This window comes from Geotrypetes seraphini, chromosome 6, assembly GCF_902459505.1.
Source record: "Geotrypetes seraphini chromosome 6, aGeoSer1.1, whole genome shotgun sequence".
NCBI lineage: Eukaryota > Metazoa > Chordata > Amphibia > Gymnophiona > Dermophiidae > Geotrypetes > Geotrypetes seraphini.
This window is the reverse complement of record NC_047089.1, coordinates 200579564-200595594: the sequence shown is the minus strand read 5'-3', so window position 1 is coordinate 200595594 and position 16031 is coordinate 200579564. Positions and strand designations below refer to the sequence as shown.

Here is a 16031-nt window from a genome sequence, read left to right as displayed (position 1 = left end):
TGGGATCGCTATTCAGCGATCCGAGTAGTCAGTGGGGGGTGTGATTCCGATCACCCTCATTTGCATGAGGGCGATTCATGAACCAGCCCCCCGGCCACGGATCGGATCGGATCGCTCACAGATCCGATCCGATCCAATCCGTGGCGTTAGTGAATCTAGCCCTAGGTCTGTCTAAAAAGGATTTTCAGCTTGCCAGTAGGTAAATGAGGAGAAAATATATTTTTTTTCTATTTGAACTGGATGGATCAACTCTGTTCTGTGAATCTAGATCCAATTGGCAGCCTTATCCTAAAGGAGATAATTTAATAAAGCATTTTCTTCATATAAATTATGTTTTAGGTGCAGAAAATGCTCCTATTAAATTGCACAGATGCATAAGTGCATGCGAGGGTGCAGGTTTAGAAGAGCATGTGTATTTTAACAGGGAGTATACATAAGCCTTCCAAGCTGTGATGTATGTGCATACTTTATGAAATATACATTTATATGCACACATTTTCACCGCGTGAGAAATGTTTATGCTGTACTTGGAGTTATTCTATGAGCCTGTTCTATAAATGTATGTTATATATACAGAATAGGGCATACAGTAGAGTGCTTTTCAGAGTGTATATTTAACTCTGTTGTTTTATGGGAAGTGGTATCCAAGAAGTTTCGCTGCCTTTTATGATGGCTGAGGATAAGGGAAGAATTATTTTATAATAGGCCACTTATATTTGTGTGTGAGAGAATACTGTAAGTTACTATAAGTCCCTGCTGTATTTAGGAGAATGCAGTTATGGCTGGTGAAAATTCGGGTGTGTAAATGTTGGTTGTGCCCAGTGCTGTAGTAATGGGGGGGGGCGCGGTCTGCCCCGAGCGTCATCTTGATAGGGGTGCCAGCATCCATCCCTCCTTTCCACCTCGCGTGCTTGCCCCTTCCCTTCTATCGTATCTCTTTAATATTTCAACTGCTGCTCACACCAGCGTCGGCTTCATCCTCTGCCTTCACTTCCTGGACCCACGCCCAGGAAGTGATGTCAGAGGAAAAGCTGATGCTTGACACGAGCAGCAGGTTAGAGGTTGCTGTTCATGCCGTGAATGTTAAAGAGGTACGGGGGAAGGGAAAGGGTGTGGGCGTATGCGCAGCAGTAGGAGGCAGGGAAGGAGAGGATGGGGTGGGGGGGTAGAGAAGAGGGCGGGAGAGGGGCTTCCCTACCCTCGGTGCCTCTCACCCTCGCTACACCACTGGTTGTGCCGATACTGGCTTAAGCTAGTGTTCTATAGCAGAACCTGAGGATTATACCATATAAAAAACCAAAAAAACTCTGTGGAGTGACGATGTTCCCAAATGGACTTTACTTGAAAGTGTCAAAGTTCCAAAGGTATACTGAAATCATCCACATAAAATAATTCCATCCACATAAAAATAAATCATCCACATAAGAGCTTTAAAGGACCTAGTCCGCTAGGGATACAGGACCCAACACGGTCCGCGTTTCGACAAAAAGTCTTCTTCAGAGGTCCCTGGGGGACCTATAAAGGTGAGTACGTGGGAAACAATTGTGTGGTGAGCCGGAAGTGAGACACTGTATCCCTAGCGGACTAGGTCCGTTAAGGCTCTTATGTGGATGATTTATTTTTATGTGGATGGAATTATTTTATGTGGATGATTTCAGTGTTCCTTTGGAACTTTGACACTTTCAAATAAAGTCCATTTGGGAACATCGTCACTCCACAGAGTTTTTTTGTTTTTCTCTGGATTTTCTTCTTTGTGGATATTTCGGGGTCAATTCCTTTTGTTTTTTGATTATACCATGTATACATACAGATATAGGGTGCAATGACTAAAAGTTGTTTTGCTGTGATCAGGATACATTAGGAATACAAGCAGTATCTCTCCGCGAGGATATTCTTCCAGCTCAACACCTCAGCAGTCGAACTATAGCACCCCAAGCAACAGCATGAATGGCTATAGCAACGTGCCTATGTCAAACCTGGGCGTCCCGGGATCACCAGGATTCATCAATGGATCTCCAACAAGCTCCCCCTACGGAAGTAAGTAGGGCTTTCTCTGGTAAATACAGTCAAGGCTGGGAGACTAGCTTGCAGGGACTGACCTGAATTCTAAATGTCCATTCTTACATCTCTTTTGGGACAGCATGGGATAGCGCATCACAGCATGTTTAGTGATAAATGCGAAGGAATGGACTTGTGAGAATGGACATTTAGGCCTGGATTCTGTAAACTACGTCCTGATTGTAGGCAACTGTAGGCGTCCTACAGCTGTCTAATTATCCAATCGGGACGCATGTTAAAAAAAAAAAATGCTCCCCAGGCAGGCCGCCTATATTGAAGGCACCTCCGGGAGCCTAGGGAAGCCCGCAAGCCTGCCTATGCTCACCTAAGACTAGGCGGTAGCCTTAGGCGAACCTAGTCGGCCCTACATGTCTCCCTAGTAGAGCGGGAAAAGCTTACAACGTAGGCCAGCAAAATGCTGGCCTACATTGTAAGTAGACGCAGCCGCTATACTTATTGCAGCATGGGATCTCCCTGCTGCGATTAGTATAGTGGCCATGGCTGTGGTTGCCAGACTCCCCCACCTCCCCCCGATGATCACCAGCAGGAGGGAGCCTAACCCCTCCTGCTGGTAGGCCTCCCCCACCCCACTCCCGACAATCACCGGCAGGAGGGAGCCCAGTGTTTGTACATTCAGCAGTAATATTTTACAACTCTTTAAGTGAAGCCCTATCATTTCTCAAATAAATGTTAGGCCCATCCAGTCTGCCCATCTGCAGTAACCATTATCTCTTATTTATTTATTATTTATTCAGTTTTCTATACCGTTCTCTCAGGAGAGCTCAGAACAGTTTACATGAGTTTATTCAGGTACTGAAGCATTTTTTTCTGTCTGTCCCGGTGGGCTCACAATCTATCTAATGCACCTGGGACAATGGGGGGATTAAGTGACTTGCCCAGGAGCAGCGTGGGTTTGAACCCACAATCCTAGGGTGCTGTGGCTATAGCTTTAACCACTGCGCCACACTCTAAGGGATCCCATGTGCCTATCCCATGCTTTCTTGAATGTTAAACATTTGTGAACTTCTTTTCAGGAACTGTAGAGTTGTTGTCACCCCTTAGCAGCACTCCTAATCAATAATGAAGATGAATTTTAATTTCCCTCAGTCTTTGATGCATATTATCTTCATATGGCTTGCAAACACTAGTCAAACATTTTGGACAGGCTATGCATACATTCTTATTATAAGACACTTGCTTTCTTTTAGTTATGCCTTCAAGCCCAACAGTTGGTTCTTCTGGTACTTCATCCATCCTCCCATTCTCCTCCTCTGTCTTTCCTTCTGTGAAACAGAAGAGTGCCTTCGCTCCTGTCATCAGACCACAAGGATCGCCGTCCCCTGCCTGCTCCAGTGGCAATGGTAATGGATTCCGAGGTGAGAGAATGCAGATATGGCTCTTAGAAATGTAGGAGTAATCAAATGTGATACAAATATCAATTATATCTACTGTCTCATTATAGGTTTATACGGTATGCTGCAATATAAATTTACACATTGGAGTAGGATAAGAGACATGGGAGTAAATTCAGGAAAGAGCACCAAAAATTAGATGTGAAAAATATGGGCACTAAGGAGCTGATTCTATAAAGGGTGCTTAAAGTTAGGCACCTCTTAAACACATAACTTAATTGGCAAAATACCCTGAATAGCTCAGTAATTGCAAAAAAAAAAAAAAACAACCAAAAATTAATTAATTAATTAATTGGGCGATAAGCACCTAATTCTATAAAAGATAGGCACCTAACACCTAAGTGTGTGTTCTATGGGTGGAGCTTGACTTAGGCATCACTAAGCATGATTCTATAAAAACTTAGGTGCTTGAAAAGTAAACCTTTAAAACCCTCACCTACATTTCAGGCACCTATGTTTTTACATAGGTGCCCTTATCTGTGATTCTATAAATGGTGCCTGTGATTGACATATAGCTGGCACTATTTTCCTCTAAGGCCCCAATTCTATATATGTTGCCTAAACATTGGACTCTGAATATTTCAGTGCTAAGTGCAATTCTTTAAATTGCAATTCTATAAAGTGCGATTCTATAAATTCTATAAAGTGCTAAGTGCACTTTATAGAATCACACCTAGTGGTGCCTGAAATGGGCTTAAGCATCCATTAGAATTCTAATCTTAGGAACACCCTATTTATGTCAGTGTTTTCTTGGCCTTAAAGAGTGCACCTAGGTCCAAAACAGGTGCCTAGTGAAGACTTTGCCCATGATCAGCTCCCTACTCATGCCTACTTTCTGGTAGGCACCTTGGAACGGCTTTCCCCAGTGGTAGGTGCCTACCAAAGGTGCCTACAATCCAATGAAGTGCAATTAACAAGTTGTTAATTACCAATTATTTGAGCCCATTAAACTTCTTAAACAATTAAGTTAGGTGCCTAGATTGGCACAAAGGCCTGGATTCTCTAACCGACAACGTTTTTGATCGTGTGTCAATCACACGACGGCACCAGTTAGGAAATCACACCTCTGTTAAAGGTTGGTGCCAGAAATGTAGGCCAGGGTTTTCCAGGCCTACATTTCCAGGGCCTACTTTTGACGTGAATCATGCCTCCATAGGTGCTTTATGGTGCCTAAAGCCACTTCCGACATTAGCCACACCTACAGTGCCATTAGGTGTAAAATACCTATGGAGGCGTGATTCCAGTGCCAATTTTTTAGGTGCATTTTTCACTGAGCTTGGGTACCTACCAGTGCTTAAAAAACCAGCGCCATTTATAGAATCCTGGTCAAAATGGCCATTATAGAATAGTTTATAATGCTCCAATTCATACATAAAGCTGTAAAGCTAAAAGGGAGTTCAGACTTCCACTCAGTTCATACAGTCCTGGTGGTGGTGTTCTTCATTCTTCCCTTTTTTTCTATTTTTACTTCAATTTTATCATTTAGTCATCTTATTTATAGTGACATAGTCTTTTATTATGACTTAGCCTTTATCGCTACAAATTCCCCTTCCCGACGCGTTTCGCATATCTTTCTCAAGGTCAGGGGAACTTTATATAAAGATTAACTTAGCCTTCAACATCAGCCGCTGGCGATCCAAAGCGGCTGATGTTGAAGGATAAGTTAATCTTTATATAAAATTATCCCGACCTTGAGAAAAAATATGCAAAACGTGTCAGGAAGGGGAATTTGTAGCAATAAAAGCTAAGTCATAATAAAAGACTATGTCACTATAAATAAGATGACTAAATGATAAAATTGAAGTAAAAATTGAAAAAAAGGGAAGAATGAAGAACACCACCACCAGGACTGTATGAACTGAGTGGAAGTCTGAACTCCCTTTTAGCTTTACAGCTTTATGTATGAATTGGAGCGTTATAGTGAACTTTGTATATTGTGTGAAAGAAACTGACATATAGAATTCTTTGAGGACGGCTCATTATAGAATAGAGCATAAATTGACATGTGAGCAGTTACACCGTGGCAATGTAAATGATTGCACCTAAAGTTAGAAGTTGCTCATGTAAATCATAGTGTTCTATAATTTACATGTGTAACTGTAAGGTTCACCCCTGACCTTCCATGCGCACTCTCCCTTTGTACTTGTTGCGTGCTGTAGCGTTTAAGCACTAAGGGATTGATATTTAAAGCAGTTTAAAGAGACAAAAATGGTTCCTGGCCAGTTACCTTACTTGTTGGGGCTAACTGGTCATTCTTGGTGGCAATATACTGGTTAGTGCTGCTGCAAATGACCCGATAATGTATAACTTGAAACCGGCTAATTTGGGGGCATTCCGGGACAGAGTCAGCATTTGACCGGTTAAGTGCCGATATTCATCACTTAATCAGACAAGGTCACCACTTAAATAGAAACACATAAAAGTCAATCTTATCATTATGCAGTGCCATATAGCCACTTAAGTACTGAATATTGCATTTAAGCATCTATGACAGGGGTCTCAAAGTCCCTCCTTGAGGGCCGCAATCCAGTTGGGTTTTCAGGATTTCCCCAATGAATATGCATGAGATCTATGTGCATGCACTGCTTTCAATGCATATTCATTGGGGAAATCCTGAAAACCCGACTGGATTGCGGCCCTCAAGGAGGGACTTTGAGATCCCTGATCTATGAGGTCTGACAAGTTCATGAACTCATCCTAGAAAAAGTGCTACATACCCCATTGCTAAATATCACTATGGTCACCTTCGAAGTACTCCCCTTGGGAAGCTATGCACTGACGCCAGTGCCTAGTCCACCCTTCAAAGCAATTTTGGAACTCTTTTTCTGGAATGGCTATCAGAGCTGTCATCGTATTACCCTTGATATTCTGAATGTCATCAAAATGCCTTCCTTTCAATATTTCCTTTATCTTTGGGCAAAGATAAAAAGTCATTGGGGGCCAGATCAGGTGAGTAAGGGAGGATGTTCCAATATAGTTTACTGGCTAAAAACTCCCTCGCAGACAGTGCCGTGTGAGCTGGTGCATTGTTGTGATGCAAGAGCCATGAAGAATCATTTTTGCACACACCTTTCTAATGCAAAGATTTTCAGTTAAGATTTTCCCATTTTTCTATTGTTGTTTACTTGGTCTACTATGCTTCTCACAGTCAGCCGACGATTTTGACACACAATCTGACAAAGTTTGGCATGTTTTCATCAGTTCTGCTCATTATTGGCCACCCTGACCTCTCTTCATCAGTGACACTTTCTCTCCCCTCAGAAAAGCATTTCATCCACACTGCCATTTTCTTCATGGTATTATCTCCATAAACTTGGACTAACGTGTCCCTGATTTCACTTCCAATCTTGCCAGGTTTAACAAGATATTTAATGTTTAATCATTGCTCCAATTCAAGCTCCGATATTCTTGTGGCAGCACACAAAACACACAACAACAATAATGAACATCACTCAGCAAGACACCGACACACATTGACACGAACACAGGTGTGAGACACTGTGATGGCACCTTACTGAGCTGTTTGTCTAGTGCTGCCAACATAAGCGCACGGTGGCAGGTTCATGAAGTTAATTGTCAGACCTCGTATAATGCAGCTGGCTACGCAAACCCGGAAATATAATGCCAGAACCTGGACATGGCCCAACAATGAATCTCCAGGCATAATGCCAGTGGCAGTCAGCAAAACAGTGAGTGCTGCAGGCTGAATATCGACCCCTGGATTTAAAGAATTGAGCCTAGGGGCTCATAATAAAAAAAAGTCTAAAAAGTGGCCTAAATGGGTACTTGGACGATCAAAAAGCCTGATCGTACAAATACCCATAATCAAAGCTGGTTTTAGACGTATCTAAAACCAGCTTAGGCCTTTCCCCTGCCTCTAAATGCATAGAGCGAAAGAGGCGTTTTTAGAGGAGGGGAAAGGGCGGGAGGTGGGCCGACCTAGACCTAGGTGTGCAGCAGGTATAACCAAAACTTTAGGAAGATTGCCTAGTCGGCACTTTTACGTTTTGACTTAGACCAAGTCAAAACAGGTATAAGTGCCGAAAAGGAGCCGCTGAGCTGATCGCTGCAGCTCAGTGGCCCCAGCAACCTGCATACCCCCTACTGCTACGTTCGCTGCAGGAGAGATGGCTCATGGCTCATCTCTCCTGCCGCGATGGTGATCTCTGAACCGCGGCACTTTGGGGTGAGCATCGCAGCAGGGCATATCCTCTGCCAGCGATCCTTGCCACAAAGTTCCATGGTTCGGAGGGGGATGGGAGATCACCATCGCACCCCCCCCATGCCGACCCCTTGACACCCCACCCCCAATCCACCTCTCCTACCTTTAAATCGTTGGTCGGATGGGTGCCAAGCCCTCCCGTCCATCCGGCAGGCCAGCCATCCATTGAATGGCTGGCCTTAGGGCCTGATTGGCCCAGGTGGCTGAAATCCCGCCCACAAGTGGGGCTTGAGGTGCCTGGGCCAACCAGAATTGGCCCAGTAGCCTTAGGGTTCAGCCCAGTAGCTTTAGGGTTCGGGCAGTTGTCGGGGCAAGAGAGCTTGGGCTCCCTCTTGTCCTGATCTTCGTCGGGGGTTTGGGCAGTCGCCGGGGCAAGAGGGCTTGGGCTTCCTCTTGCCCTAATCTTAGTTGGTGGTTCGGGGTGCTGTGGGGCAGGAGGGCTTGGTCTCCTTCTTGCCCTAATGTTGTTGGGGGTTCGGGGTGCCGCAGGGCAGGAGGGCTGGGGCTTCCTCTTGCCCCGATGTTGTCGGGGGTTCGGGGTGCTGCAGGGCAGGAGGGCTTGGGCTTCCTCTTGCCCCGATGTTGTCGGGGGTTCGGGGTGCTGCGGGGCAGGAGGGCTTGGGCTCCCTCCTGCTCTGATCGTTGTAGAGGGGGGTGGATTCTGCAACTGGTGTTCATTTTGATTGACACCGGTTACAGAATCCAGCTTTTAGGCGAAGGACTGGCTCCTCCTTCACCTAAAAGCCCTTGTTTTAGACGTTTGAGGCTTAGGCTTTTTTTAGGTTGATTATATGGTGTAAGTTTAGACGTAGTGATGGTTTGGGCGTTTAAACAGCTGAACGTAGAGGCAGGCCATTATTTTAAAAACCCTCCTTTTGGACGTTTTTTTTGATAATGGACATTTTCCCTGCTTCTACTTTCAACATTTAAGGCCTTAGGCCAAAAAGGGACTGAGACTTTTTTTATTATTATGCCCCTCCACGTGTAGTTATGGCTGTACTACAAATTAGCATCATTAGCACCAGTTAATGCCACTTTACAGCTATCAGTAATACTTAAGGCCAATAAGGCCTGGATTCTCGAACCAATGCCACCAATCCCTTGTCCATCATGCATAAGCGCTGGTTTTAGAATCGCACGGACATGAAAGAAAGGTGCGGAAATGCAGGCCAGGGTTTTCCGAGCCTACACTTCCTGTGCCTATCTTCATGTGAACCATGCCTACGAAAGGTGCTTTAGGTCGCCTAACGCCACTTCTGGCATTGGCTACTTTGACGTTCGGCAGCCTAAAGCACCATGTAGGTATGATTCCAATGCTGATTTTCTAGGCACCGATATGCATCTCAAATCTCAGATAAAACACCATTTGGACGGCATTTTTTAACGGAGGTATGGGTGTGTACCAGCACCTAGAAAATCAACGCTGGTTCAAGAATCCAGGTCTAAGTTCCTAATTTAATAGTTACTGCGGATGGGCAGACTAGATGGGCCATTTGGCCTTTATCTGCCATTATGTTTCTATGTTTCTAATTACGTTAAGTGTGCCACCAGCACTGTTCAATAACTTGAACACCCAAATTTGTGCGTGCAACTTTATAGAAACCGGGAGATGGAGTGCATGTCATTGACTAGAATTTAGATTTTAAGTCAGGTCAAAGATGAGGACTTTTATTTCCAAGAAGAAAAGCAGCACTGACCCTTTAAAAATGACTTTTGCATGGGGGAAGTTATCCAGTGCTTAAAAATAGGAAGCTGTTTAAAATATTTTTTTAGGCTTACATAACGGTTGCCATGAGTAAAGGGAGATATTTATGGAAGCCACCAAAACTTTCATCTAATGGGCAACCTTTACGTATTTTGTTATTTAAAATGACATCAAGTTGGCTCCTAAAGTTTTCACTTTCGCACAGTGGAACATGTCCTCTGCAGAAACGAGAGCAGGTGTTTAATCTGAAACAGAGTTACAATCCATTGCATTTGTCATGTGTGCCATCACACTGGCTCCTATGTGGTGCCGTGTAACATGATGTGACAGGGAGTCACCTGACATGATGCCTACAAGAGTGTCTTAATCAGGGGATGGAAAGTGGTGTGAGCAAGAGAACGGTAACATAAAAAAAGTTCCCCTGCTTTTCTCATGCTCTGATTCAGCTGACAACAGCTAAGAGCCTCCTTAGTGCAAAAGAGCAATAATTATTAGTATTATTGATGATAATATTGATTTATAGAGCTCCTTGCATCCACACTAAGGGCTCCTTTTACTAAGGTGCACTAGCGTTTTTAGTGCACGCACAAGATTGGTGTGCGCTAGCCGAAAAATTACCGCCTGCTTGAAAGAAGGCGGTAGCGGCTATCGCGTGCTATTCCGCGCGTTAAGGCCCTAACACACCTTTGTAAAAGGGGCCCTAAATCTCAGCGTGTAATAGGGATGGGCTGCCAATTTAGCATGATGGACATTTTTCTTGATTTGCAAAGTAATGCCTTAGACCAGTGTCTCGCAAACCTTGGGAGCTGTGGCTCGATGGCATCCAGAAGTGCTTAGATGTCGACGCGATGATGTTGTGGACATGCCGTCATCATGTCAACATCCACACATGTGCGGAAGACCTCCAGATGGGGCCCCTGAGTGGGGGGGGGGGGGATTGCTGAAAAGAGGAAGAGAGATACCAGGGAGCCGGTGCTGGCACCTCTCCTCCTTCCTGGCGTCTGGCAGCACACCTGGAATTTCGTGATGCACACAGTTTGTGATACACTGCCTTAGACTTATGTCACAACACATTTCCCATGCCTTGATTATATCAGCCTTAATGTTCTTGCAAAGTTCTCGTGGTTTGAGACTAGTCTTGTGTAAGACAAAAAAAAACTATTAAAAACTCAGCTGTTTGTTATGACATAATATAACATAAAACTCACTTGTATACCGCAAATACCATTAAGTTCTATGCGGTTCACAAAGACTAGTAATACAAATGAATAAACATCCAATATCTAACTTCCAAAAGATTCCCTAAAAAAGAACGTTTTTAAGGCATGTCGAAATTGTTGATACGAATTTGGGAATATGAATATATGAGTTAAATCCCTAGTCCATAAGGCTGCCTGAAATTCCTTATATTTACATCCCTTTACAGAAGGGAATGAAAATGAGTGAGATTTTCTAGAATATTTAGAGTTTGTAATGATAAAAGATTCCATAAGATACTCAGGAATTGAGGCTCTTAGTGCCTTAAAACAAATACAGCCGAGCTTAAATTTAACCTGTGCCTCAACTGGCATTTCTTTGAGGTGTTTGACTTTTCAGTGGTACAGTGGGTTTAATTTAAGAGTAACTATTTTACTTTTGTAAACCACCTAGTTGTAGGCAGTATATAAAAAAAAAAAAAAAAAAAAAAAATGTGACCCACTGAATGAAAAGGTACCAAAAGTGAGGTATGTGACAAAAAGGGTCTACCAACAGCATGATTCTGCAAAATTTCAGCCTCAGCTATGACTGTAGAACGGCGTATCGCAAACTGTGTGCCACGACACACTAGAGAGCCACCTGAGATTCCAGGTGTGCCGTAAGATGCCGGGGAGAAGGAGAGGTTTCGGTGCCGGCCGATTGCCTACAGGATGTGCCTCTCGCAGTCAGCCGGCGTCAGCACCTCTCCTTCTTTCCACACCTCTTCCCTTCCAGCGCCCCACACTGGCGGCTCAGGGCCCCATCCGGAGGGCCTTCACGCAGGCGCGGACATTGACGTGATGACATCACACATGCACATGATGTCATCGCATTGATGTCCACGCACTTCTGAATGTCCTCGAACCGCAACCACCGCATTTTGTGTGCTGCGGTTTCGCTACGTTTGCGAGACACTGCTATAAAACATGAAGAGCATAAGTGGTGAGAAAAAAAAATTGCATAGTCCCTTTCTACCCCTCCAAACTTTTATAGCCTTCCTTCTAGCTCAGTGGGTTGCATATACGTTTACATATATTATGTGTGCAATGCCAGAGGTCTTATATATGGCTGAGGCACAGTGGGAAAGCAGAGAGCAACCAATTTTCAGACAGTCTGTTTATTCGGGTAATTGGTTTTTGAAAATTGCTTTCTGTACGCAATTTTTGAGGTTTTTTTGTAGGCAGATGATTGTGTTTATAGTCTGTTGCATGTGAACACTATGGAGGTCATTTTATGAGACTTGTGCAGCATGGGCACATTCAGATTGTAGTGTTTACAATTCCCCCTCCCCATTCGTGGTTTCTGCACTCGCGATTTCACATAATCGCAATTTTTTTCTGGGGAGGGGAAAAATTTTAAAAAACATATTTTTTACCTCCCTGCCGCCTTCCCGGCCTTACCTGGTGGTCTAGCGGGCTTTCGGGGCAGGAGCAATCTTCCTACGCTCCTGCCCCGTGCAGATCGCCATGAGGAAATGGCTGTAGGGAGTTCCCGTCGTAGTCTCGAGAGACTACGGGAACTCACAGCAGCCATTTCCTCATGGCTATCTGCACGGGGCAGGAGCGTAGGAAGATCGCTCCTGCCCCGAAAGCCCTCTAGACCACCAGGTAAGGCCGGGAAGGTGGCAGGGAGGTGGGGGTGGGTCAGAGCTGGATAATCGTGGTTTTTCGCCATTCGCGGTCCGGCTCTGCCCGTATCCCCCGCGAATAATGAGGGAGAAGTGTATATATTTAAATGCTCTACTTGTATAAGTATAGATTGTAGAAAGCTACTTGTAATGTCTGCATGTTCATAGCAAGTATGATTTTGAAGGGGGTGAATGGGTACGTGGTTTCAGTGGGCCTGAAAATTATCCCCCCGATTCTATAAATGGTGCTAAAAATGGCACAAGCAAATTTGGCCACGCATGCCAATTTGCTTGCACAATTTAATGAAATAATGACCTGATTAGTACCAATAATTAAGCTCTAACAATCAAATATCAGTGCTAATTGGATTCAATTAAAAGTTGCACATGCATATTTGCACATCCCGATCCATGCGTAAGTTTTACGCATGGCTGCAAAAATGGGACACAGGCACGAGAGGGTCAGGGGAGGATCAAGGGCGTTCCTATAATTTATGTGTGTTGTTTCAGAATAAGGGGAAAGGGCAGAAAAGAAAATCCAACAATCCTGCAGTAAAAAAAAAATGCGGTGAACAAAAGACAAAGAAAGGTACTGCAGACAAATGTACAAGATGCAGGCAAAATTTATTTTAAACAAACAGATTGTTACGTACAAATAGACCACTTTATACAAAATATGGGACCCGACACTGGAGCAGTTCTTCAGCAGTACATTATCACGGCTAAACACACAATGCACAGATCAGGCATTTGTTGCATGCCCTGTGTTATCGCCACTTTATGGGACCCCTGAAGAAGATGTGTTGTTCGAAACACGGACCGTGTTGGGTCCCATATTTTGTATAAAGTGGTCTATTTGTACGCAACAATCTGTTTGTTTGTTTGTTTAAAATAAACTTTGCCTGCATCTTGCACATTTGTCAGATACACGTGGTTTCTACCATAGGCCGGTGAGGTAAATTTACGACACTCATAGCCCACCATGGTAGAAGCCTCTACTGCAGAATGACCTGGAGAAAAAAAATTGTCCCCGTCTCTGCGACCACCGTCCCTTCCCCGTCCCCGCAACCACCGTCCCCGCCCTATCCCCTTGACCACTGTCTCCACCCCGCCCCCATGACTACTGTCCCTGCAGCGTCCATACAAGTCTCAGTACTGCAATATTTAGATTATTCCTTCCTTATAAATCAAAGTTCTGGCTGCTTAACTAGAGAAAGAGATGTTCAGCTGGCAGGGCTTTGTTTATAAATTTTTATCAACACTAATGCATCTTCCAAAAAACCAGCAGCTTACAAAAGTCTTCCTCGTTCTCTTGACTTTTATTTTTTTTTATATCATGTTTATTGAGGTCAACCAAAGCAACAAAGGGCATACAAGAAATACATATGCAACTAGAAAATACAGATACAAACAAATACAAGCAACAATTATGCCAAGCTGTTTAGTTCAAAAATGGCCTTCATTAAGAGAGGACTAAGTAGAGCTGCCCTTTTTTTAAAAAAAATCATAAACAACTTTATGGTCCTATAGACTGGAATAACTGATTTCAAATTCACTATCTATCAGCCGGTCTTTAGATTCCTCAGCATTCAGTTCTAACCTGTACACTGTTGGTACTGCCAATGCTGAGTAAGAGAAGACTTCCATCACAGCTGTGTTGTACCTCTGAGGCTCTTTGATGCTGTCTTGACCTTGCCAGCATATGGAGCGCAAAGCCACTGGATGTTGCTTCCCAGGGGCGGTCTGTCTCTCCTCTGTAGGGGCTGCATCTGCTCTCAGTGTTGGACAGGTGATGGAAGAGGCCGAAATTATCCTGAAAGGTTCTGCTTGGCTGAAAAGAAAATGGGAATTGCATACACAATGAACTTTTGGTCTATGAATCAATGTTCCATCTCTCTCTCTTACACAGACACACACCAATCCACAAAAACATATTCACTATTTACATGTTTAAACATAGGTAAAAAAAAATTAAGATTTTCCTTCATTCCTGGGAAGGTGCTAGTGGTGAGGAAACCTACACTTCGTCTGAACCAAAAATGCTAGGGAGATGGGGCATCTGAATAACTAGTGACTGGATATTAGGTGAAAAGATCCATATAAATCTGAGCTATTGGTAGCTTGATCTGAATCTCCCTCTCTGCTCCAGTTTTGATATGTTGGACCATGTGGCGCATGGTTCATAAAATTCTCTGCAGCCTCTCTGCTAGGGCCAGCCTGATTATGAACAAGACTAGGTAGTCACTTAGGACAGCATTTTGGTTTGTTTGGTTTTTGGGGTGGGGGTGGGGGTTGCCATTAAAGAGCAGCTGACAACCACACAAACTCAAAGAAACAACAGGAAGTGCTTTTAAACTAGTAGGGACAATAGTCAGAAATAGCCAATTTACCAGATTATTCTGAGAAGGGTGGAGTTTGGGGTTAAGGGAACTAAGGGTTAATATGAAGAAGGATGGACTAGATTTGCCTAATATATATAATATCCTTGCATAGGCCGTGCCCTCTGCTTGTGTGCATCTCTGTCAGAGCTTCCCAAACTGTTGGTCGGTACTCCAAATAGGGACACAAAATCCATGTTGGGGTCACAACCTAGCTGGGCTCTCAATAGATGCATCATTATTCTATACCTCAGAAGGGGGTCACATTATTTAATTGGCCATAATCATGGGGCCACTAAACAGTTCAAAGAAGATGGTTAATGGGATTCCGTAGGAATAATCCACAAATACTGAGAAAATCCCAAAATTGAGTGTTTCAAGGAGACATGGAGGAAAAAGGATCTCAGACACCTACTTGGATAAGGATATTAAATCCGATACCAAGTTTTAATGGTTTGCTATTTCCATCATTGATCCATATAACCTCCACCACCTTTTGTGTTTAACATAATTCTCACTGTTTGTTTAACTTATTTTTGTTAATTTTACTTATATATCAAACAGCAGGAAATACTACAAGCTTGTCATGAAACTCTGCGCACTAGAAAAGAGAGGGGAGTGCACTATAAAGGAGAGGGGAGTAGATATGATGGGGTGGTATCGAACATTCCATTGATTTGGAAAGAAGAGCAACCAAACACTGCCAACAGATTTTAACAGATGAATTTTACAGTTTTACCACAAGGTTTCCATTGTCCCAAAGCAACCACTGTTGGCAGTCCGCAAAGCAATCTATAGCAAACTCTACATTTCAGTCACTAGATGTCATCATACCAAGCTGGCAACCAAAAAACTTAAAAAAAAACCTAGTTATTTATTACTGTAGAGACCGAATGAGAAGTTAAAACACAGCCATGTTGGATTTTAATCACCTCTTTTTTTTTTTTTTATAAGTAAATTTGTCTTTTATGCTGTTCTTAAATACATTTTAACAATTTCTTTGGTTTTGGTTTTGGTGGTGACATGGGTTCTTCTGCACCCCCATTTATGAACTGGACATACAAGGGCCAATATTCTGACCGTGGGAGGCAGCACTGCTAACTCCTGCAGTTGATGTTGAGCCTGAATATTCAATGTTGGGTTGTTCCGGTGACTGGCATTGAATATTCGGAGAGGGCTCGCTAAAAAGTTGGCCAGCTGTGTGATATTCAGCGCTGACCAGTTAACTTTAAGTGTCTATATATTTGTGGCTAGCCAGCTAAGGCTCAAAATATAGCCACTAACTGGGATATTCGGTGGGAGATAGTTGGCTATCTTCCAGTGTATATTTGCAGTTAACTGGATGAACACTATTTAACTGGCCAGGAACTATTCCTGGCTGGTTGAATAGTGC

At 43.6% G+C, this 16031-nt stretch overlaps 1 protein-coding gene across 2 annotated transcripts in view; it reads left to right on the top strand.

Moving 5' to 3' along the window:
- EBF2 (EBF transcription factor 2) overlaps positions 1-16031 on the top strand; it is a 334854-nt gene that overhangs the window by 310230 nt on the left and 8593 nt on the right. Inside the window, exons 14-15 of one of the 2 annotated variants that reach the window (XM_033949045.1) lie at positions 1852-2037; positions 3267-3434. In XM_033949045.1, coding sequence (XP_033804936.1) covers positions 1852-2037; positions 3267-3434 — 354 coding nt within the window. The remainder of the gene's footprint in view (positions 1-1851; positions 2038-3266; positions 3435-16031) is intronic. The other variant, XM_033949046.1, reaches the window with a different exon arrangement.